A 23,141-nucleotide genomic window follows, 5' to 3' on the forward strand; every position below is an offset into this window, starting at 1 on the left:
ATTCAAGTGTTTCAAACAAATAAAGCTAATTTTTTGTACAAACCTCCCTATTCTTGGTTGAGAAGAGGATCGTTCATTACATATTTTATCATTACTGTGAAAGTATGGAAAGATGGCAATTCACTTACAAAACTGAATTATACAAATAAATAGTTAATGAATTTAATTTAAATATGTTTGTATGACCAATTGACATGAGTGGAAAGTCAATTTTGAATTTAAGTTGTTTTGAGCACCGGTTTAAAGAATTATTTTTAGACCTTATGTGAACATGTTACAAAACACAAAAAACATACACATACAAGCTCATGAAACATAATTGAAAAAAATTAAGCCATAAAATTTATATGCTTATAAAAAAAAGTCATGGCAGTTATGTACATATCAAAATGCAAAAAAAAAAACCCCTCTTCTTCTTCGTCTCGTAAATACATTTTTTACACTTTATATAATAAACTTATCAAGTTTCTAACTCATTTTTAATACAACTTCTGATAGAATAAGGTTAATCAGAACACACAAATCTTAAGAAAACTGGCCATTGCTTAATTTCATCCATATATTATATCATATATGATATATAACTATGGATAAAATCCCTTTACTCAAAATATTACACGTAAAAAAAATATAGTCAGATAAATTTATGTAGCTAGACAAAAGAGCACAATTAACTCATGGAGCACTGTCATTTTATTTGGGTGATACATTTATCATTTGTCTTTATACTTTGTTTCTTATCAATACTTAAAATATATGTGTCTCTATAAATATAGCTGCCATTTTGAAGATTTAATCCTTGTCCTATCTTTAACTTGATGATCTCAAGCCATAAAACCCTGATTCATGTGTATCAGCATTTACATTTTAATAAAAATTTTGAACATTTAGTTATTTTATAAGGGGGGGAGGAAAGACCTTGATAAAGAATCTTGTATGAGATACCGCACACTGCGGAGAGTACCCTCCCGGCGCAGCTGCAGCATTCCGGCGCAGCTGCAGAATGATACTGATGCTGGTCCAGGCTTGACTCGCACCCACCAAAGTAGACAGTCTCACCCAGTCCCAATGCAGTCCTTGTGACCACACACTGGTCATAAATGATAGGTTTTTAAGGAACTTATTACCATAATTCGAGAAGAAAAACATTTATTATTTCACACAAGAGAAACTTTTCAATACAACTACATATAGAAAGTTCCCAACTTAAATTTTAAATTTAACTCTGTAATGCCCAGATCGGCCGAGTAGGTTAAGGCCCGTAACCGCATCAAGTCGGCCCAGCTACGGGGGTATGGGTATGTTTCGGTGGACTTTTGTCACCAACTTGGAAGATGAAAGCTCTTGTCAGAGGCGGGAACAGAAAAGACAACTGCAACGCCCTATCAATGGGATTTTAAAAGCTGATGTACTAGAATGCTCCTTGAGAATGAACTGATTATATCCAAGTAAAGTTACTGTCTTCCTTACTGACACACAGAGTAGACTCTCTCACACAATAGACCTGTATGGATCACACCTCCTTGCACTCACACACACATGTATACCAGTCTTTTTCATTTATAGAAAGATAAGGGTACTCAATGCATTTTACAAAGAGATAATACTCAGAGGAAAGGGGTGTTTTCAGTATAGACAAACTATCTCTTGAAAATTCATTGAAATGAAAGGGTGAACGTCAATGCAAAGGGTAGCATGAATAGAAACTCATGGAGAAAGGGTGGGGAGAAGGAAAGTGGCCGAAATTTGGAGGAGTCCACTTTGAACACAAAAAACTTGGTATTTTCCCCGAACCTCCCAGGCTTTCAATCTGGGCATTAAAGAGTTAAAATTAAAATAGAGCATGATTGACTTCACTAAAGTGCCAGCAGTTAATCTCTAATAAATGAAACTTTATAATAAATAATCAGATAGTGATATAAAAACTCTATGACCAGTGCTGAAAAATATGTACTCAGCAAATTAGCCACAATTCAAAAATCACTGGAGAGTGCCTAAAATTTTTACACAATGAAGCAACAGTACAGAAGATCTAACAATGTTTTTCAATGAGATGAAAAAAACTGATTTTCATCTCACCATGAACAATCAAAAACCAGATCATGTTTCCTTTGCTGATGTCTTAGTCATCATAAAGTGAAGTGTTGTCTCCTTAAAGTGAAATCCCTTCTTGCAGAAGTGATATGTCAGCTAAAAGCTTTTTTTGAGTATGGAATTACAATAGTCCCATTACAATATTCTTGGCAATAAGTTCATAGAAAGCATCATATGGACATCTGGTGATATATCAGATCAAAAACCATGTGACTTCATATTTGCTAGGCTTTTATTATTGAGAAAGAACACATCAAAATGAAAACAGGAAAGAAGGGAATGAAATATCTAGAGATATATTGTAGGTTTCTTGCTGAAATGGCTGGATGATGTTAACTTATTAGGAAAAGAAAAATCACACAGTGATAGAAATTTTTGCTCTGAGGTTAACTTTAGAACATTATACCTGAATGTTTCATTAAAAAGTTTATTATCATTTACCTGGGGGAAATAAAAAACTATTTCCAATACCAAACCATATGAATTTCCTGAGCAATTAATTTGAAAAATGCATTGAAAAATTATCAATATGGCTGCATTATTCACCAAAATAATCAAACAATCAGCTCAAAGCACTAAACATTGCTTAGCATCGTGAATTTATACAAAAAAAAGTAAAATAAAATAAATAAAACAATGGAATGCAATGATAATTACTTGCAGTTTTAACTTTCAAGTAAAAAAAAGCAAAAACAATCACAATAACTCTTCGATCATAATTTGAAATAAATAACATGACTCTGATGATATATTTGAGATCTTGGAAACAGATTCCAATTAAAAAACTTCTTGTTTTCTCTTATCACCAACTAAGACTTGATATTCTCTCCCAAGTCAACAGCTCTACCTGTTGTCTCTGTTTTGCTCAAAGCTTTGTAGTCAACATATGTTCATTTTCATTCTCCTCTTCTTCTCTGTCTTTCTGAAGCACGTGAAGAAGACGTTCAGCTATATGAGTCCTTTTACAAACCTCCCAAACATATCTAACCAGATGATCCATCTTCAGATCTACGGACAACACCTGTATCCAAAATGGGGAGAAAACAATATTATATAATCATATTTTGCTCTTCAAAATATTAAAAAAAATTATTATACTCTTGAAAACCTCTTCTGAAAAATTAAATTCTCACTGCCCCCCGGCTCAGCCAACTCATGAGATTTCATGTATCCGTTACTTCTACCCCAGCCCTGATCTACTCCAGCACCTTCCCTAAGGGCTTCATCACCTATTTTAAGAAGCATTTGTGTAACCTTTGTAATCTGTGGAGCTCTTTTACGTGATGTAGCATTATCTTAATGAGTTTGTCACAAAGCTAAGGGCTTAGCACATCATTTTATTGAACCTAATTTTTAATTTTTAAAATGAATTCGTGAAAAACTACCTCAGTTAACCCAAAATTTTGTTTATACAAATGCAACGCCACAACAGACAAAATGCCCAACGAGGTGGCTGATAAAAAGATGCCCATAAAAATATGGTTGTCATATATTTCAAAAATACAGCAACCCAATTAAAAATGCAATTAACACAAATTATAAACAACATATACACATGATAAAATATTATACAATGCCCATAAAGAATACTTATGGTTGTCTTATTCTACGAATGGATAGCTTCTCGATTTACCCCAACATGTTTATCGTATTTCTTTTTAAACGTGTCAATTGTGTTACAATTTACTACCTCCGGGGGTAAGCTATTCCATTTATTAACAACCCTATTAGAGAAAAATTCCCTGCGACACCGTAGCCTTGCATTGTCCCTCACCAATCGATACTGGTGTCCCCTTGTAAAAGCAGTCGATTGGCGGTGTACTAAAAGTTCATGGTCCATCCTATCCATTCCATTGAAAATTTTGAACACTTCGATCATATCTCCTCGACACCTGCGCTCATCCAATGTAAACATTCAAAAAATAAAGTCTCTCTTCATAACTCAAGCCCTGTGTGCCAATAAGGACACGCGTAGCTCTTCTCTGCACCCCTTCAACCAAGTCTATGTCCCTCTGTAGGTATGGTCTCCAAAACCTTACAGCATACCCCAGTCCAGAACGAACTAAGTGAACTAAGCCTCGAAAAAGCGGAAGAATGACTTTAGGAGAACGCGAAGAGACCTTTTTGAAAATGAGACCAAGCATTCTATTCGATTTTTTGACCACCGTTGAACAATGTTCAGAAAACCTAAGTCGCTCGTCAATGAGAATTCCCAAATCGGTGACCCTAGTTGCATCCGGGATAGTGACATCATTCAACTCGTAAGAGAACCGTGTGTTGTTCAAACCAAAATGAGCGACCATGCACTTATCTACGCTAAATGTCATGCTCCATTCATTTGCCCACGCTACAATCCTGTTTAAGTTGTCTGCAGCAACTCCCTATCGCTTTCATTCCCGATTACCCCCATTAGCTTCACATCATCTGTGAATTTGCTAGTAATCCCATCGATACCCTGATCGAGTTTGTCGATAAAAAGTGAAAAAAGTATGGGGGGTCAAGGACACTTCCCTGAGGAACTCCGCTTGTGACGTCTGTCCAACCAGAGAATTCCCCATTCACCATAACTCGTTGCGACCTATCTCTTAACCACGATTCTATCCAATTCAGCAAGTTGCCCCCTATTCCAATCTCGTGTACACGCTTCAAGAGTTTTCCATGTTGGACCCGATCGAATGCCTTCTGGAAATCAAGGTAAACAACGTAGACATTTTTGCTCTTACCCAAAGCCTTAGTCACGTGATCATAGAAGCAAAGGAGGTTAGTTACACATGACTTCCCCTTCCTGAACCCATGCTGATTATCCGACAACATATTATTCTCGTCTATCCACTTCACAAACTGCCTTTTGATAATTTCCAAAATTTTCGAGAGGGAGCTCGTCAAACTCACTGGACGATAATTTAACACTGCTTCTCTACTACCCTTCTTAAATATCAGAACAACGTTAGCCAGTTTCCAATCTCTCGGGATTGGATTTATCGGAGTATTCTTAAAAACTCCTTCACCTTTAATCAAACAGTAATTGCAATACAAGATTATCTCCAACCCCATCCATGCACCAAAGGATTTCAACATGGCTTAGGTGTACCTATGAAGACCAGACAGTTTTGGCCCATACCTGTACCAAACTATACTCTCAATTTCATTAACAATAGATTTTAAACAATGTTTTTCTGAGCAAGACAAAAAAAAAGCCAATCATTCCATTAGAGGGGAAAAAACACATTTGAGTAATATAATCATACCTGACCATTCCTTGATATTGTGATGATTCCTTCAGTTTCATAATTGAATGCAGTGGTGAACACAACATCAGGGCATATATTCAAGTAACAGAGGGCAGTGCAAGTTTCCAGATCATGGACGTGAAGCATACCATACTTTGTTACAATATACACTAAGCCAACTCTAGAACTAACCTATAATATAATGGAAAATAGAAAAATATAAATCCATTATCATAAATGAGAAACAATACAACACAGCTTACATGCAAAAGAAAAATCTGAATAGGGGGAACTAGAATTTTAACACATTGAATTTTTTGTACATTGTCGTCTATTTGAGACACTTTCTTCACCATTTGTTCTGAAAAAGCTTAGTTATAAATGCCTATGTGATTGTGAGTCACTATACTACTTCAACCAATCAGTAATTTTTATTCCCTTTTAGAAATCATAATATAATACAAAGAATGGGGGGGGGGGGGATTGCCAAGAAGCCGACTTGGATCATACTGGTAATCACAACATTGTAGAGTACATACTGATAGAAAACTCAGTACAATTATAACAGATAATAATAATTGTAATAATTGAAAGGGGGTGGGGGAAGGAAACACAAAATACTGTATATAAATTTGATGGTGGCAGTAATATTGGGTTACATTTTTATCGTAAATTTTTGCTAGAATGAAAAAAAAAGTAATATTTGAGAAAAAAAGCTTAGAGATTAAAAACAATTTTGTTATGAAGGTGATTGCAATTAACTCAACAAGAGGGGCCTGTGGATTTTAGACAAAGAAAAAATTCAAATGTGAAGGGAGTGATGAGGTGAATATTCTAATAGAATTGCATTACATCATAAATTGTTATATAAATAGAATTGTTTAATATTAGTGATATTAACCTTTCAACAGCCAATGTTCCCAATCAGGAACGTAAGTTTTGTTAGTTAGAAAAAAATATTTTTCTCACATGTAAGTACTTGATTTTTTTTTTTTTTTTTTGCTTTTTTTCGTGAACATAAAAGATTCCAAACTTAATATACAAAACAAAAATTTCATTCATATCAGCACTAGCACCATAAATTAAAAAATTTTTAAATCACCTATTTTTAAGGAATAATAAAATTTCAATTTTGAATAAAATCAATTCAAATTGTAATTCGGTCAGTAAAAGAGGTATTTTTTAAAGATTTTCTTAAAGGTGGGTATAGAAGCTAAGTTCCGATTAATTTCATTAAGGTAAAATCATAAGAAATTTGAAACAAAATAATCAAAACAATATAAAATATGTAATAATCTTATGATTTCAATTTCCATAAATTAAGAGTTTTATTTTAAGAGGAGGAAAAAGTTGTCAAAAGGTTTGTGATAATTGTATTCATGTAATTACTGACTGACATGAAAAAAAAAGATACAGTGGATCCCACATTTAACTTTCCCATTTAGAATGTTTCCCGCTTAGTAAGACTTATTGTTACGATGTCTCTCTCAACTTATACTAATATTCATCAAGATTTCCCATTTAAAGTGTTTTCCCACTAACACAGATTTTCTACAATGACTTCTTTCTTGAAAAAAAATAAATAAGCGGGTATCCACTGTACATAAAAGAATGATTAGTTCCAGACAGATGCCACTGACAATTTGATTAGAAACTAAAAATATTACCTGTATGGACGAAGGGAAATCATAATGGCACCAAACATCATAAAATTCTAACATTCCAGTGTGTGACGTTGGAGCAAGGTTGCCACTCACATGAGGTCCTAATTCCATCACATGGAGCTGCAGAAAAAATGTATTTTGACAAGCATTATTCAATAAAGTTCCAAAACTCTGTGCAAATAATAATTCCTTTATACAGTCAGATACGTTGAAATATAAAATTTTATTCATAGAAAATTTTTTTCATGATTTTCTTTCTTTTGAAAGGAAATCATGAATTCATTTCCCAACTCATGAAGGCACTATAATTAGTGATAAGAAAGTTATAAGGTGTGTGAAACTAAATAACACAGCAGTTATTTTACCCCTTTTGTTTGGACATTTGAAAATGCACCTCATAATTCAGTAAGTGCAATTCTAGAACGTTCTGAAAGATAATAGTAATAGTGTGCAAGGTGGGCACGGCTTTCATTTGAATTTGGAAAGATCGTTTAAATTAAAAAAAATCATTGAAAAATTTTTAATCATGCAAATCACAAAAAGAATCTGCTATTTCTATTTTAATTTAAGGTCATATTTCTATGTTTTTTAGGTCAAATATTTATCTCTACAATTTTTAGGTCATAAAAATCCAAGCTTCACTAATCACGTTTTAAAAACTGAACAGTCAAGATCAGGGGTATACAACCTTTTTCAGACTGCCGGCCAAAACACTGAATTTCTGCCATATGCAGGCCAGTATTTTATGAGACATTGCCATAATTTTAACCATGCCAACTTTTTTTTATAGAATGCCCCATTTTTTCCCTGTATTTTTAACAAAGATTGCTTAAATTGCTATTCTTTACTGAAATTAAGGATTCGTATTATTCTCAAAACTTTATTCTAAAATTATATTGTAATAATGACTAATTATCATAATTAATTATAGTCAAATAAATACATTCATCTTAATGAATCCATTGTGAGTTGCAGTCAGTAGCCAATTTCCCACCACTGACAATTTTTTAGTAAAAAGTTGGCAATTTTATTTACTTTTGAAAATATTTTTTGACTATAATTGGCAATTTTAAAAACCATTTTTGGCAAAAATTGGCAACTTTACACGCCTCTTCGACAATTCTTTTAGCAATAATTGGCAATACCCCTAGTCGGTCCCAACTTGGACATTTTTATGAAGAAAATATAGTCAGCTTTTTTACTACTGACACATACTTTCCCACTCAAACACCTTTCATGGGCAGAGGTGGTGCATCCCTGGTTAAGAATATTTATGGTTTTTTTTTTTGCAGAGAATTACATATGGTCTTTTTTTTTCTTTAATGAAATGAGGCAACTTTGTTTCATGAAGACTTGCTTGTATATCTAACATACTATTCTAAACTAATAATTAACCTTTTGAGTTCTATATAGACATGTGCTCGAAGTTTTAACTCAAATCATTTTCAATGATAAGGGGTCATTCAAGTATTACGTCAGCATCGGGGGGTAGGGGTTCGGATTTGTTGACTTTTGACGACAGGGGGGGGGGGTGTTTGAAGGTTGTTTACGTCATCAACCACCCCTTTTTGAAGATATGAAATATTCTAAGCTGCTGACGAAATTTTGCTGGGTGGGGGGGGGGGGGGGGGGTCAAAAATGGCTGAAAATCTGCTTACGTAATACTTGAATGGCCCCTAATGAAAGTTCTGATATTGGTAAACTAGTTCAATGGCAATCATACTACAAAATAAAAACTTACTAGAATACTTCTGAAAAGAACCTTTTTATATGTAAAGGGCTAAAAAAATTTTCTTAACACTATTCATGTTTAATGCATTTATAACAATATACATTGATATATATTTCTATCAATTTGTAATTTAAATCATGTACCTTCCCAGTGGCATTTATACCCCTCGAAGCAACAATTAAAACCCAAGAAGGATTCATGTTTCCTTTGAATACGTAAGATGTAAAATGTACACAATGAGCTTCAATGGTCTGGCAAAGATCTCTATCACTATTATATATCTGTGTCACACCTGCCACTCTATTGTCCTACAATGATAATAAAAGAGCAATTTTTTAAAAAATGACTTGAAATGCAATATTCAGTCAAATCTCTCTATCTTGAAACTGATGGGACCAAAATAAAATTGAGATAGAGTTTGAGAAATAGTTATTTTAGTAGGGAAGAAAATACAAGGCAAAAATTAGGAAAAATTTGATTGATATAAACTAAAAAATACCATACTACATTTTACTTCATACTAATGAAATTATTTGATAAGTTACACAATCAATGATTGATCAGACTATATGCATAATATATGTACTAAAATATGTTTCCATTTTTTTTGTTCCATTCAATTTTATTTACATACCTTATTTAAATGCATATTTATTATTAATATGCAAGCTTAGATTGATGCATATTCTTTTGCTCTTTTGAGCCTTCACAATTTCATCTATACTCCAGCAAGAGTTGCAAATATTTTGGGCCTCTTATCTTCTCAGTTTGGTCCTAATTACGGTGCAGTATATTTAAAGTATGTGTTCAGCATATTTCACACTGTTACTTTTTCGAATTCCTCTGAAGCATTTTATGTTGTATTTTAATCACCTGAGTCGGTCACACATTCAGCAATAATTTTGGTATCAGTCAAGGTGCTGCAAGTTTGTAGTGAACTCTGTCCATTTCCACAAAATCACGAATTAAATTTCTAGCTTGAATTTTTTTGATATTAATTTTTTTTTTGATTAATAAATAAAATCTTGAAATTTCATCAACATTGTTCTGAGAATCGTTGAAATTCTAGTGAACCATCAGATCTGGTCCTTCATCACTAAGATGACCAAACCCAGCTTTCTTGATGCAAATTTCAAATTATTGATGCTTGTTATGTACAGTGCTGCTATCTGCCATCTATTTTTCGAACTGTGAGTGAAGTGTAATGATTGAGTAATTGTACTATTGCTCTCTGTGGCAAGACTTTTTAATGGGGAGATCAGCTGGCATTCGCACATTGAAGTTGGAAACTACAGAAAACCAACTTCAACTCTTGAGCACTGTTGAAGGTCTTTAAAATTTCTTCAGAGCTTCACTAGTATATGGATTGATTATGATCCTCACTTGTAAACAGTGCCACTACCACACTGTCAGGGTGAAGATGAACCAATGTCCTTAACGGGGCACTGGTACCAGATTTACAGCATGTCATTGTTTTACGCTTCATACATAGTTTTACTTTCTTAACATGACGAGAATAAGGTTCACCTTATTTTTAATTAATCATTTGTTTTGGCACATTTTGACCTTATTGGTCCTTGTGGTATTAAACGCGAAATCCAATTCAATCCAGATTTACAGGAATGGAGGAGATAAATCCCTTATCTTCTGCGGATGTTGCTTAAAGAAAATTTCACACAACAATTTTCTTATCTTTTCTTTTGATTCCCCCCTCAATGTAGTATGCCAAGAATCTATGATGTGTGGAGATGGACAGCCAGTGAACAGAAGTGGAAGGACGTCGTTTCTGGGCAGCGTGGCATAGTGTAGGGATGTACCAGATACAAGACGAGCATTTAACGCTGGCAATTGTAAGGTGGCAGGGAACATTTCAACTGACATTGATTTATACACACAATATATAAGTTCAATATAGCACAAATAACATTTTCTATTTATAACATAAAAAAAACTTTAAGCCCCAAAACAGAATATGCTGAAAATTGTGACATACGTCACAGAACAAAAATGTCCTGCTGCAAAATAATCTCAGTAAGGATTTTAAGAAAATAATTTTTCTGTGCAGAAAAACCCTACTATGGGAATTTTTCATCACAGAACATTTTTGCTTGCATGCAAAGCATTCTGCTTTGAGTGAAGGTGGGGTTTTAATCCTAGTTTACTATGAACAAAACTAAGCAATTTGATCAGCATATTTATCAAGATATACCTCAACAAAAAGACCTGTCAGGGCAAACCAATTTAACCCATCATTGACGGTATAACGGATCAGCTGGGTGTTTTCCATACGACTGTCTAACCGAAAAACCCTTTCAGGAAAAACATTTTCTACAAAAAAAAACAAACATTTGGGAATTTGAGTAAAACTGAAAATTTAAATGAGTAAAATAATTTTAAAAAAACAAATTAAAAATACTGAAAAGATGAAGTGACAAGGACAAGAACATGGAGTACGATTACCTTCTAATAGGTCCCAGTGATAGACATAACAATCAGACACAATAGCTATCGTGGAAGAGTTTATCCAAGTCCACAGATTCACATCGAAGTCCAAACGGCAGCGGTAACAGCATTTCTTGCTTTCTAAATCATAGACATGGAACCTGGAATCAGCTGAAATAAAGAGTACAATTTAATACAGAGCAAAATTTCTTATTAGAGTACAAATTATGTGTGAATCCATAGAAAAATACAACAGTTTTGGGTCTAGCGGAGAGTGATATCATCCTTGGAGAGTCCTTCACATTTAAATATTTTATAGCTGGGAAAAAAATTAAATAACCTTAAAAGTTAATCTAAGAACAGAGTTGGTTGGTTATTATTGGCTTTAATGACAATTTAACCATAGTTTGAAGGGAACTTTCAAAAACCTTAAATACTGCACATAATGTTTGTCAACATTATGTGCAACAAACACCAAAAACGATTATTAAATAATTTCCAGCTTTTTAGGGATTATTATCCATTTGGTTGACCAGAAAGGCAGCAAAGTGAGTAAAATACTGGTATGAAACAATGTATGAAAAACAACTAAAATGACATGAAATTTCTTTGTTCAGGATCAGCCAGAATGGAAAATCGTGCATGCTTAAGAGAAAATAAACTATAACTTGACCTGCCTCAACAGCTTGGGTAATCCACAAATGGTGCGAGTGGGAATCAGCTTATACATGAGAATATAGAGTAATAATAATTTGAAGAATTTCTACTGCATAAGGAATAGAAAAATAAAATAAGCAACTTCAAGAAATGTTTTGTACCTCTTAATGCTAACAATGGCTTAACAGGATTCATTTTGGCACTGGTGGCACAATACGCCTGGAAAGTATGAGGTTGAGAATTTTGAGGATTAAGGATAGTGATGGCAGTTCCACACTTCTGATGCAAGTTCCTGATGTAAATGGAAAAAAAAATAGTTTGAATGTCACTGCTATACAAAACACACACAAAAATTTAAACGAAGCTCACAAAGAACATGCGCTTATATGTTTTTTTAATGGTTTTTATACTATGTGAACGTAATTTAAATACACAAAATCTCAAAATTTTATCACAAAAAATTTAAAATAAAGAGAGAAACTGACCCAAAAAAAAAATTAATCTTAAAAATTGAAAAAATGAATTTTTACGCATTTTCCCCTCAATGGAAATATAATAAAATATCAGATTTTGCAGAAATTATATTGCTAAATTGTGCTATGTAATAAAATAATAAAAAAGAGGAAACTTATTTTGCTTCTGGGTAGAAATAATTGTTTGCTTAACCTGGATTATTATGTGAAAAGGGTTATTATTCTCCTTAAAATCAAAACAAAATAAGATTAAAAATAGAATTTTTAATAAATAAAAAAATGATTTAACTTTTTCCATCTTTACTCTCATATACACTTCATTTACAAAAGTCACCTCCATGATATTTTTCACGTGCTGTCCCTAATGTAGGTGCTCAAAGTCAAAAATTTCTCAGTGTAGGTGCTCTTTTGAGTTAGCATCCACACTTTCTTTGAATTTTTAAAGGTGAATTTGGATGAGCGCAGAGGCTGCAATGTACTATACTTGGAGAGACATTGTGCATTTCATTTTTGTTTCCCCACTGGCTCAAGATGGTTTTTGGTCCTGCGAGTACCTACGAAGCTGTTAAGCATACTCTAACTTGATTCTATTTGTATATGTCTGATCTCACATGTTTTCTGTGATTGCATACAAATGCATATACATGAGAGAGACCAGGAGTCTTTTAGGTCCCATGATAGGGACCCAATTATTTTTCTTTTTTTAAAATTCCTCCTTGTAACTCAGAATTTTCTCTGGCATAACAATGCCCTGTAGAGAGATGAGCTTATATCATTTAAGCAACAGAACCTGGTCATGCTCAGTCCATTCTGTTCTGTTAAACATGCAAAGAAAGATACCCAGAGCTTCTCTCCCTTGAGTTTTTTGGGGAATTCTTTACTACACCATTGCACTTACTCTAATCTCATAATAGCCACTCCTCTAATCTTTACTACAGAAAATAAGCTACAGAATTATGCTTGCCCAGCGTAACTTGGTTTTTGGTAATGGGAGGCAATTCAACGGTTTTGATGATTGATTGATTGGCAACAATATCTTCCTTTAGTTTCAATGAAATATGGTTATTCTTAGGTATTCTTAAGATTTGTAAGACCAATAACTGGCAATTCTAGGGATAACACTGTCATTTATCACATAAAATTCTTGTGAAGTTTCTTAAAACTAACATAATCTTGTTTTTTGAAGTATTTGGCCTTTAAAATATGAGAATAAGTATCCTAATAACAAATAATTTTAAAAAATGTCACTAGATGACAGTATTATCCAGTTTTATGATATTCATTTCATATCAACTCGCGGCATTTGCACGCATGCATAATTCAGCTTCAAAATAGTGATGGTGCTCGATGATTGTGTGATAGAGGAGCAGAACATTGTTTTCCGATTTTTGTTAGCAAAAGGACTTGATGCAAAAAATATTCATAAAGAAATATTTCCTCTTTATCAAAAGAGAAGTGTTTATCACCTAAAGCAGTGTACATTAGGTCAAGAAATTTTCTCATGGTCACTTAAAAATTCATGACAATGATCAAAGAGGGCATCCCATTTTGATTGAGACAGAATCAATAGTGCAGCAGGTGGAAGAACTGATTCAGGCTGATCAATATACAGCTCTCCTAACACAGGAGACAATTAAAAACTTTGGTTGGAAACTTAAACATCCACCGACTTAGCACAAAGCAATTTTCATCTGTTTAGTCCACTAAAGAAAAAAATCTTGGAGACAAACACTGTGCAGATGATGAAGTTCAAGGCTGAGACAGCAACCAAAATAACTTTTATGCAGCAGGTATTGATTCACCGATAAAATGATGGGATAAGTGCACAAATATTGGTGGAGATTATGTTGATACGCTAAATAAAAATAATTTTGAAGCGATTATCGCCGTAAGTTATTTTTTAATTACCTTTTGTGACTTACTTAATGACTCTCCTACATAAAAATCCATTATCCAAGAAAATTCTAAAACATAAAATTGTTATTTCCTGCCCTTTTTAGTCTTAAGTGGTTGGGAAATAACGTCAGCTACCCAAAGATCGAAAATTGCGCTACATAGCATAATCCATCATGCAATTTAAAAAATTATCAAGGTAACAAATAAGGCAACTGCATACAAATGACATCAATAAAAATTCTCACTTGTTGTTGCAGGTTCGATGCCGGACACAGATCCATTCATTAGATGTCATTGTGACCCTCGACCACGTTATGTGCTCCAAGGGAATTCCTAAATGAGTTAGCTGCATAAAGAAAATTCTGGGTTGAAATTTAAAAATAAAGATATATCTTGATAACTATGAAGGAAATGTTTCTTCACAGTTTAGAAGTGAATTCATATATTGAAAAGGAATATGTAGTGGGAACCTGATTTCAAAGCAATTAAATAATCAACATACTGCAGAACCTTGATTATCCAAGCTAATGGCAGGAACAACTGAATCAAAGAGGAGAGCAAATATAAGAGAAATTTGTCTGTCCCGTAAAAATGGATGACCCAATGTGCACCTATAAAATAAGTCTATTTTCTGACATGTTGCCCTGGATTCGCCTGCCTCCATTCTTCTGAAGATACCTACCTCATTTCCTGTCTTAGGTGAGGATATTTGTCTCGGCTCATTTGCAGCTGAAGATACTTGTTTCCACTCCATTCACAGCTGAACAGATGTCTGTTTCTACTTCACCTGAATCTGAAAATGTCTGTTTCTACTTCACCTGAATCTGGATGAAGATATCAACCTCAGCTTCATTCGCCACTGAAGATGGCTACTTTTGCTGATGCACTGATCTGGAAGGGGGTGATAGGATCGATAGCCCGCCCAAGAGCTGAATAATACAGGCAAATTTGTCTCATAACATACAGGGACCAGCCAACGAAACTACACAATTCACCTCTCCCGACACATCGTCAAGGATCTACACCTGTGTGGGAAAGGGGAACATGGATAACTGAAAAACATGCTTAAATCATCGGGAGTGAAAATAAAAACTTTAATTCACAAAAAAAAAAAAAATTAAAACACTCAAAATTTATCTAATTCATTTTATGGACGTGATCAGCCAACCTTGGTCTGACCCCATGCCTCAGTTAATCAAGGTTCCACAGTATAACAGTGGTACATAGGAACATAAGAATTGCCATACCTGCAGCAGCTCTGTTATTCGAAATGGTGGTCTATAATACCTGCCTTTTGCTCGATACATGCTGGAAGAGCACTGTCCGGTTTATCAAAAGACAATGGATTGAAACATTACATCTATAATGAAATGGAAGATAATATATATATAATAATATAATCAAAGACTCATTTGATTACAAAAGAAATTAACAGGAGCTGCGATAACCAGATATGCACAGCACACACTAAGTACATAATCCCTCTCACATATATTACAAAAAGATTAATACAGTAGATGCTCTTTAATCCGACCCATGCCCCCCCCCCTCCACATCCTAGAGTAGGGTTCCTAAGACTGGGATCTTTGCAGGGCCATAGTGATTTTTCTGGGCCCCAGGGCGAACTCTTCCTTGGGGGGGCCCTTTTTGGGAAGGGTTATTAGGCAAAATAAGTAAATTTTTTTGGTGCCCAAGCCTAGTTAACGACCCCGAATCTTTACCCAGGCTCCAAGAAAGACTTTCCACAGGCTGTTTTATAAAGTGAATTTATAGCATAACAAAACAAAAAAATTATGGTAATTATCCTGGGCACCTGGGCTGGAGCTTTGTGAGCACCACCCTTGTGTAGGCGGGGGATGATCTGGCCATGAGCGGTAATTTGATATTTTTAGGGATGTTTCCTATGAATGTATACTAGGAAAACATGTCACTGCATGTCTGTGGGAGCCGCTGTCATGGTTAAATGGTCATAGTGACAAACTCGCATCACAACGACCAGGGTTCAAACCCCACTGGTGTCACAGTGATTGGTTGGCTGAAGTTGGTTTTCTGTGGTTCCAAACTTTGAAGCACAAACGCTAGCCGATCTGCTCATTAAAAAGTCTTGCTTTAGAGAGCAACAGGCCTGCAAATGATACAAATTATCAATCATTACACTTTATTCATTCAATTTCCGAAATGTAGATGGCAGCACTGAAAAATCAGCTACAACACTAGATATGCACTCAGACTGTTAAGTGCACGCACTAACACTTCCAGCACAACTACCTAAATTGCCCGTGGTGGTAGACTTGAGCTGTGCTCGGTTTGAAAGAAAGAGTTGGTGGGCAGAAGCTTATACTATATAAGATGGGCTCTTTTAAACTACCGTCCAGTAATCCAGCATAATCTAGCCTGATATACGTGCCGGTGTGGTGGTAGAGTGGTCATAGTGATGGACTCAAATTGTGAGGACAAGGGTTCAAACCTACTGGCGGCACAGTCATGGTAGGCTGAAGTTGGTTTGCAATGGTTCTTAACTTCGAGGTGCGAATGTGAGCTGATCCCCCTATTAAAAAGTCTTGCTACAAAGAGCCATAGACCTACAATGGTACAAATCTTCAATCATCACTTCATTCATCTTTTGAAAAATGAATGACAGATGGCAGCACTATATAACAAGCATCACACAGAAACAAACTTCACATTAGGCTCACAAAACATACATCAACCATCGCCACCATGCTGTATAACCGGCTAGATCTTCCCCACTCCTGCGAGTACACATACGTTTCTAAGTCACTCTCATGCTCACACACTCTGCCACACTTTCAATCACTCACATGCTTACCCATGCTCTAGATCACTCTTTTTGTCGCTCACTGACACGGTTCCTTGCTTTATAGGTCACTCTTTTGATCATTTACAGGTTTACATATGCTCTAGGTCATTGTTCTGGTCATTCACATGCTCGCAGATGCTCCAGGTCATTGTTCTGGTCATTCACATGCTCGCAGTTGCTCCAGGTCACTAACTGGCCTGGCCTCATGCTCTGTAAGTCACTCTTTTGGTCATTCATATGTTTGCACTTGCTCCAGGTCATTTACTGACCTGGTCCCTTAATTCCCTTATTCTGTATGAAGAGCTGGTTCTGGGCTTTTTCCAAGTGTACGCGAATAATATTTTGGTGACATAAAAATTACCCCCTCCCTTACAATTTGGCAGCGTAATATGTTGGCCCCCTTCAGTTGACACTTACTGAGGCTATGTAGTTCGCACGATTCACGATCCGGCACTGTGTGTATGTCAGTCTTCTGGTCATTCACATGCTTGCTCATGATCCAAGTCACTCTTTCGTTGATTCCTGTGCATGTAAACTCTTTAGGCCACTTACTTATCTAGAACCTTATTGTCTAGGAAAGGAGATTTATTGAGATTTATACAAATTTTGACGCCTTTCTTTCATTCTAACTTTTCTCAACTACTCATTCCTTAAATTTGCTTCCCGCTACACACACACACATATATATATATAAACCCCCACCTGTAAATACGCCACTGTGTACATTATTATTTGCTCCTTTTTCGGTGCTCTCCACCCCCCCCCCCCCAATGTAAGTGCAACCAGCTTTTTGTAAATGCATAAATAAAATAAATACAATTAAAAAATGGTGAATCTAAACATCCTCATAAAGACAACTCATTGCTAAAAGTTTTCCTTCCAGTTCCAATTGATAACAAGTAATTAACTTTAAATGACACTTATTGTCCATGAACTTATCCGGAGTCAATGGATAAATGATGATTTGGTTGAAGCTTTATTAATAAAGGAAAGGGCGGGTTTATTTATACATATATACTCACACAGCGGGACAGTACCATGTCATTAAAACGGCAATTGTAGAGTCTTTCAAACAAAAGCGTTACCTTGAGTTGCTGCGGCGGGGTCATGACGGGAACTATCACTTAATGTAAGAATTCTCACAACAAAACACTGCGAGGAGAAGTCGAGGTGGTACCATCGAGGGGGAAGCGGCAGTGGCGTAAACCACCATGTCTATTCCTGGCGTCAAGTGAAGCGTGCCCGAGGAAGGCAGCAATTATCGCCCCTGAAGGCATCGCCGCCACTTACAAAAACATCTTTTTCTCTCTCTTATTCTTTCTTTTAAAAATGTTTCTTCTTCCCTTTTTCTTTTTTTTTGTTAAAAGGTCAGTCAAGCGATCACAGACCTAAATAACTAACAAACGGTGTGCTGAGTTTTCTGATGAGGAAACTCACACAAATTATGATAAATAATTATAATAATTAAGATGACCATACGTCCCGTATGTCCCGGGACAGTCCAGTCCTGGTTTTCTTTCTTTTTCTAGCCGTCCCGACTTTTTGGCAAAAGTGTCCCGGTTTTTCCCGTTTTTTGCATGACGCCTACTTGATTTTTTATTCTTCATTGAAGTCAAAGATTGAATTATAAAATAAATAATTGAATTATTAAATTATATTATGATAAATACAACTACAAATAACAACACATTAATCTCTCACATTTGCCTTGGTGAACGTTTTATTTCGTGAAATCCACTGCAATTTGCAGTAATGCTTCGTATCCCACCATTGCGATTTTTCCGTAATTTCAGCAATATTTAGCAACATTGTTCTCATTTGGCGTCGTTCTTGGCGATAATTGGCAATGTCCCGTATTTTCCCGTATTTGTAATGTCAATTTCCCGTATTTCTCTCGAGGGAATATGGTCAGCCTAATAATAATGCATTGTTTATACTGCGTGAAATGCATGAATGATGAAATTCTTTTGGAATTTTTATTTTTTTTCTTACGTATGACATAATTCATTAGAAAATAGTTGTTAAAAAAAATTATATTCATTCGAATGTTGATCGAAAAGTCAAAGCCGTCTTGGTCTTCCGAACGAAACCGAAAGTTAATTTTTTTTTTAAAATTCTTATATAATCTGATTAAGGGGTTCTCAAACTTTGCACCGCCGAGAAACACCACACTAAATATACAGTCGAATCCCGTTTTTACGAATACCGATATAGCGAAAATCTCGTTTTAGCGAACACTTTCCTAATTTCTCAGATAAGCTTACCAATAGGAACAATGCATAAACCTGGAATTCCTTTATAACGAAATTTCGTTATAGCGAAGTGATTTCTCCGGTCTCTTAGAGTTCGTTATAACGGGATTCTACTGTATTATGTTTCTAATGTGGCGTTGCGCCGAGCCCCAGACCTCACGAAGGGGTTTTTCGGAGAGATTCTTCGTCGAACTGGTCGGGAGAGCCGCGATAAACGTTGGTTAGCGGAAAGGAGTCTCGCGGTTGGGGAAAGTTTGTGAACCCCTCTAATGTGTTATTTAAAACCCGTCCTAAGGCCCTAGGCAATGAAAAAAAATTATTTATTTCATTTATGAGATGATCCACGAGAGAATAATCGTTTAAAAGAAACTATAATCACAAGTCAAGGTCGACCATGAAGTCAAAGCCGTTTGGTCTTTTGAACAGAACCATCAATTTTTTGGTGCATATATTATGATTTAAGTTTTGCGCATAATCCAAAACCTTTTTTTCTACATGTTAACTGGTATTTTGCTCCCCTAGCCTTTCTATTTGGCCCACCAGTGAAGTGAAAAAATGGTCACCAATGGGCCACTGTCCTTTTTCTTTATTTCTGTCGAATACGCTTCAATACCTAATGATCGCGAAACCTAATGATGTGACGGAGAGTTAAAGATGAAGCTTAAAGCAAAAATGTTTATTTTGTCCCATTTTTATTGCAGATTTCTTACGACCTTATTTGAGGAAACTGAAACAAAGTGAATGGTTCGTCAGCAAGGGAAACGGGGAGTGAAACATCCTATTTTTGGATAAAACCATTAAAATCAGATGTCGGGTGACACAGGGTCCTGATCAGGAATCCTGATCATTATTCTTCTCGACAGGAATGAACAAAGAAATACTGCGACTGTGTGTGTTTCACAATGATGAGAGAGTGATTCCGCCACTATCGAATCTACAATGTTTGCAAAAACAAGAAGGGGTGAGAATGAAACAATTGTTTTTGGGGAAACTTTTATCATTGACAATAGTCATTTAAATTTAAGTAGGGCAATAATTACAAACCAATGTCATAAAAATTGTCAATCAAAATCTGGGAAATGCCGAAGGCTTTTGGAGGAGCTGAGTATAGGTTACGATGAAATATGTTGAGATAAATGAAAACCAGGAATTTTTTAAAAGAAAATTAATATTTGCAAGTGTGACTCGTCTGGAATTACTTGCCCATCTTTTCCAGAATCGTCTTATACACTTAGGAGAAAGGGAAACAATCTACCATAACCTGTAATTGTAAACATTGAATTTTTTTTCCCCCTTATCGTCGTTATCTCAGTTTAAAGGTCAAGGGCTTATAATGTAACAGAAATGTTTCTACAGTGATCAAGTTGGAGTTCAATATTTGGCCCGTCATCAATATCAAAAGTACCAGTAGAGTAGAAAAAGTGGATATTTTCTTTTAGTCATACTAATTCTTCATACGAAGGTTTTTAACAACTGGCTGTTGCGAAGATACATTTCGGAAAGAGAGATAAAATTCAGCGGCCATTGCGGGGAATCGAACCCACGTTCTTTCACTTTCCGGGTGAACGCCGCAAGGAAGATCCTTGTATAAGTCGCCATCTGGTGGCAACGTCACCAGTTGTGAGCTTGGCCTGAGTCTGGTCCGGCCGTCCATGTACGGTCCCTTTCAGTGTACACGAGCTCCAAGGAAAGATTGAGAGATTCTGTGCCTCTGTAGTCTAGTGGTCTAGGGCGGGGGTTCGATTCCCCGCAGGGGCCGCTGAATTTTCTCTCTTTCCGAAATATATCTTCGCAACAGCCAGTTGTTAAAAACCTTCGTATGGTAGCGGAGAGTGACGTCATCCTTGTATAATTCTTCATATTAAAAAAAAATTAAAAATCACACAGAAAGAGATGTAGGTCTCCCGCAGTGTGTGAAGTATGAGACTCAAGTTAAAAACAGTGAAACCTCGCTGCAACGATAAATCCCTCTACAAAGACATTTTTTCATATCTTGTTTGGAATTGCCTATAGTAGTGGTTCTCAACCGGTGCTCTGCAGAGCCCCTGGGGCTCCTTGTGCACTCTCCAGGGGCTCCGCGGCCGCTCGAGGAAAATAAAAAAAAACCCAGTAAAATAAAAAAAAATAATTATAAATATTTTTAAACAGTAAAAATAAATCAGTAACTTTGATGAATAATTAAAAAATTGGCCTACTGGGCTCCGTCATAGAATTTTTTACTTAAAAGGGCTCCACGAGTCAAAAAATGTTGAGAACCGCTGGCCTATGGAATGTTAAACTCTTCTCAATATACAAATAAGAACCATTATTGCCCGATGATTTTTCGCCAATTTTGGGTATTTGCTCTGCTCTGACGAACTTGTAAAGTCACCTAATGTAGCATAGTAAACCCCCCCCCCCACACACACACACATACACAGAAATTTTGATACCAAGTCGGCCCGATCAAAGCTGCATTAAAAGTAACTTAATGCAGCTTTTTACAAGAGGCTTTGGCCCCGATTAAACGGATATCAACGTTTCCTTCACGTAATATCCGATCAAGCGGTTCGCACCGTTAGTATAGTTTGCACTTTTTGAAAACTGAAGAAGGATATATCAATATTAATGATGCTTTCAATAAATCAGACATCAAAATGAAATGAAAATTATATTGAATTGCAAAAATCGCAATCAAAAGCATACGCAGGATATTCTCAGGGCGGAAGGGAGTTTCAAATTTTTTTTCGTGGGAGGTGGGGGTTATAGTGTTATTTTTTCCTGCAAAATAACACTATAATTTCGGCTCGAGGAGGAGGGGGAAGTTCCTTCCTTGGATAGGCATATGATCGCAGTACCTGAGATTTTTTATTTTCCATCACCGTTTATGGTATCAACAGAGGGGAAAAATAATCCAATGCACGTATATACTGAAAACAAGTTGAATACTTTGAGGCCAGTACCAAAGCCTCCTAGATACAACTGTTTAGTCTATCTAAGGCCGGGATTACACTATAAAAGTTTGATAAAAATTATTTTATAAAACTTGAAAAATGCTACCAATAGGCGGATCAGTTGAGTTTGTTCGAATGTAACAGGTGTGCTTATTGGTAGCATTTTTTAAGTTTTATAAAATGACTTTTATCAAAGTTTTATAGTGTAATCCCGGCCTAAAGTCCTTTTATAAAACTTGAAAAATGCAACCAATAAGGTCACCTGTCAAATTGAATGTAACCAATAACTTTATTGGTTGGATCTTTCAAGTTTTATAAAAGAATTTTTATCAAACTATTATAGTGTAATCCCAGCCTAAGATGCTTTGTTAGTTGGCGGAATTTGTTTACGGGAAAACGATCGCGGTAAGCAATATTTCCCGCTAAAAAGCTCATTTTTTTAAGCCCTTGGTCGTTTGCTCTATTCTTCTCCTCATGCTCCGGAGTATGTGCAGACATCTCTTCCTCCACCACAATGCGATTTTTCCTTTCTACTTGCGATCCTCGTACCGCTTAACCTTTCGGCCTGAATATGTGCGCAGTCTTAGAACATCCCTTCCTTTCAATACACGTTTCTACGTCTGAGCTTTCTTTTCTGTTTTCTTACAAGCCGTTAATTCTCAAAAGGGACAGTGACACAATTGGCTGGTCATAATGCAACGAAAATGAATGGGTTGCCGGCTTGGCGCCAACATATTACCTGGCTACGTTTAACGATTTGTTACTTAATTTTACATAGGACTCGCAACCGCAATTGGTGTAGTGGTTAACATGGGAGGCTCTAGTATCGAAAGTTGTGGTTTTGAATCCCATTTATATCAGCTGTTGCTTTTTCTTCCTCCCTTCCATCTTCATTTCTTGATCTCTTAAATTAATTTTAATTGTTCTGGTTCTGATCTTTCTAGTAA

At 35.6% G+C, this 23,141-nt stretch overlaps 1 protein-coding gene across 4 annotated transcripts; it reads right to left on the reverse strand.

The window, feature by feature from the left end:
* Positions 1–1,665: 1,665 nt before the first annotated feature.
* On the reverse strand, positions 1,666–18,397 carry LOC149089633 (clathrin heavy chain 1-like). 4 transcript variants are annotated; one of them, XM_089232025.1, is made up of 10 exons: positions 18,032–18,397; positions 15,436–15,548; positions 14,434–14,534; positions 11,981–12,111; positions 11,181–11,333; positions 10,930–11,048; positions 8,864–9,028; positions 6,992–7,108; positions 5,343–5,516; positions 1,666–3,115 (listed from the first exon to the last, which is right to left on the reverse strand). In XM_089232025.1, the coding sequence occupies exons 2-10, from the start codon at positions 15,493–15,495 to the stop codon at positions 2,960–2,962; spliced, it is 1,176 nt and encodes a 391-aa protein (XP_089088151.1). In that variant the 5' UTR covers positions 15,496–15,548; positions 18,032–18,397; the 3' UTR covers positions 1,666–2,959. The 4 variants fall into 4 exon arrangements, with proteins under 4 accessions (XP_089088151.1, XP_089088160.1, XP_089088170.1 ...); XM_089232034.1 differs by having other exon boundaries at positions 2,871–3,115; positions 18,095–18,205; XM_089232044.1 differs by having other exon boundaries at positions 2,871–3,115; positions 18,047–18,116.
* Positions 18,398–23,141: the final 4,744 nt, after the last annotated feature.

Source organism: Pholcus phalangioides, unplaced genomic scaffold, assembly GCF_987345545.1.
Source record: "Pholcus phalangioides strain wild (caught in Gottingen) unplaced genomic scaffold, Ppha-v1.0 ptg000001l_1, whole genome shotgun sequence".
Classification (NCBI taxonomy): Eukaryota; Metazoa; Arthropoda; class Arachnida; order Araneae; family Pholcidae; genus Pholcus; species Pholcus phalangioides.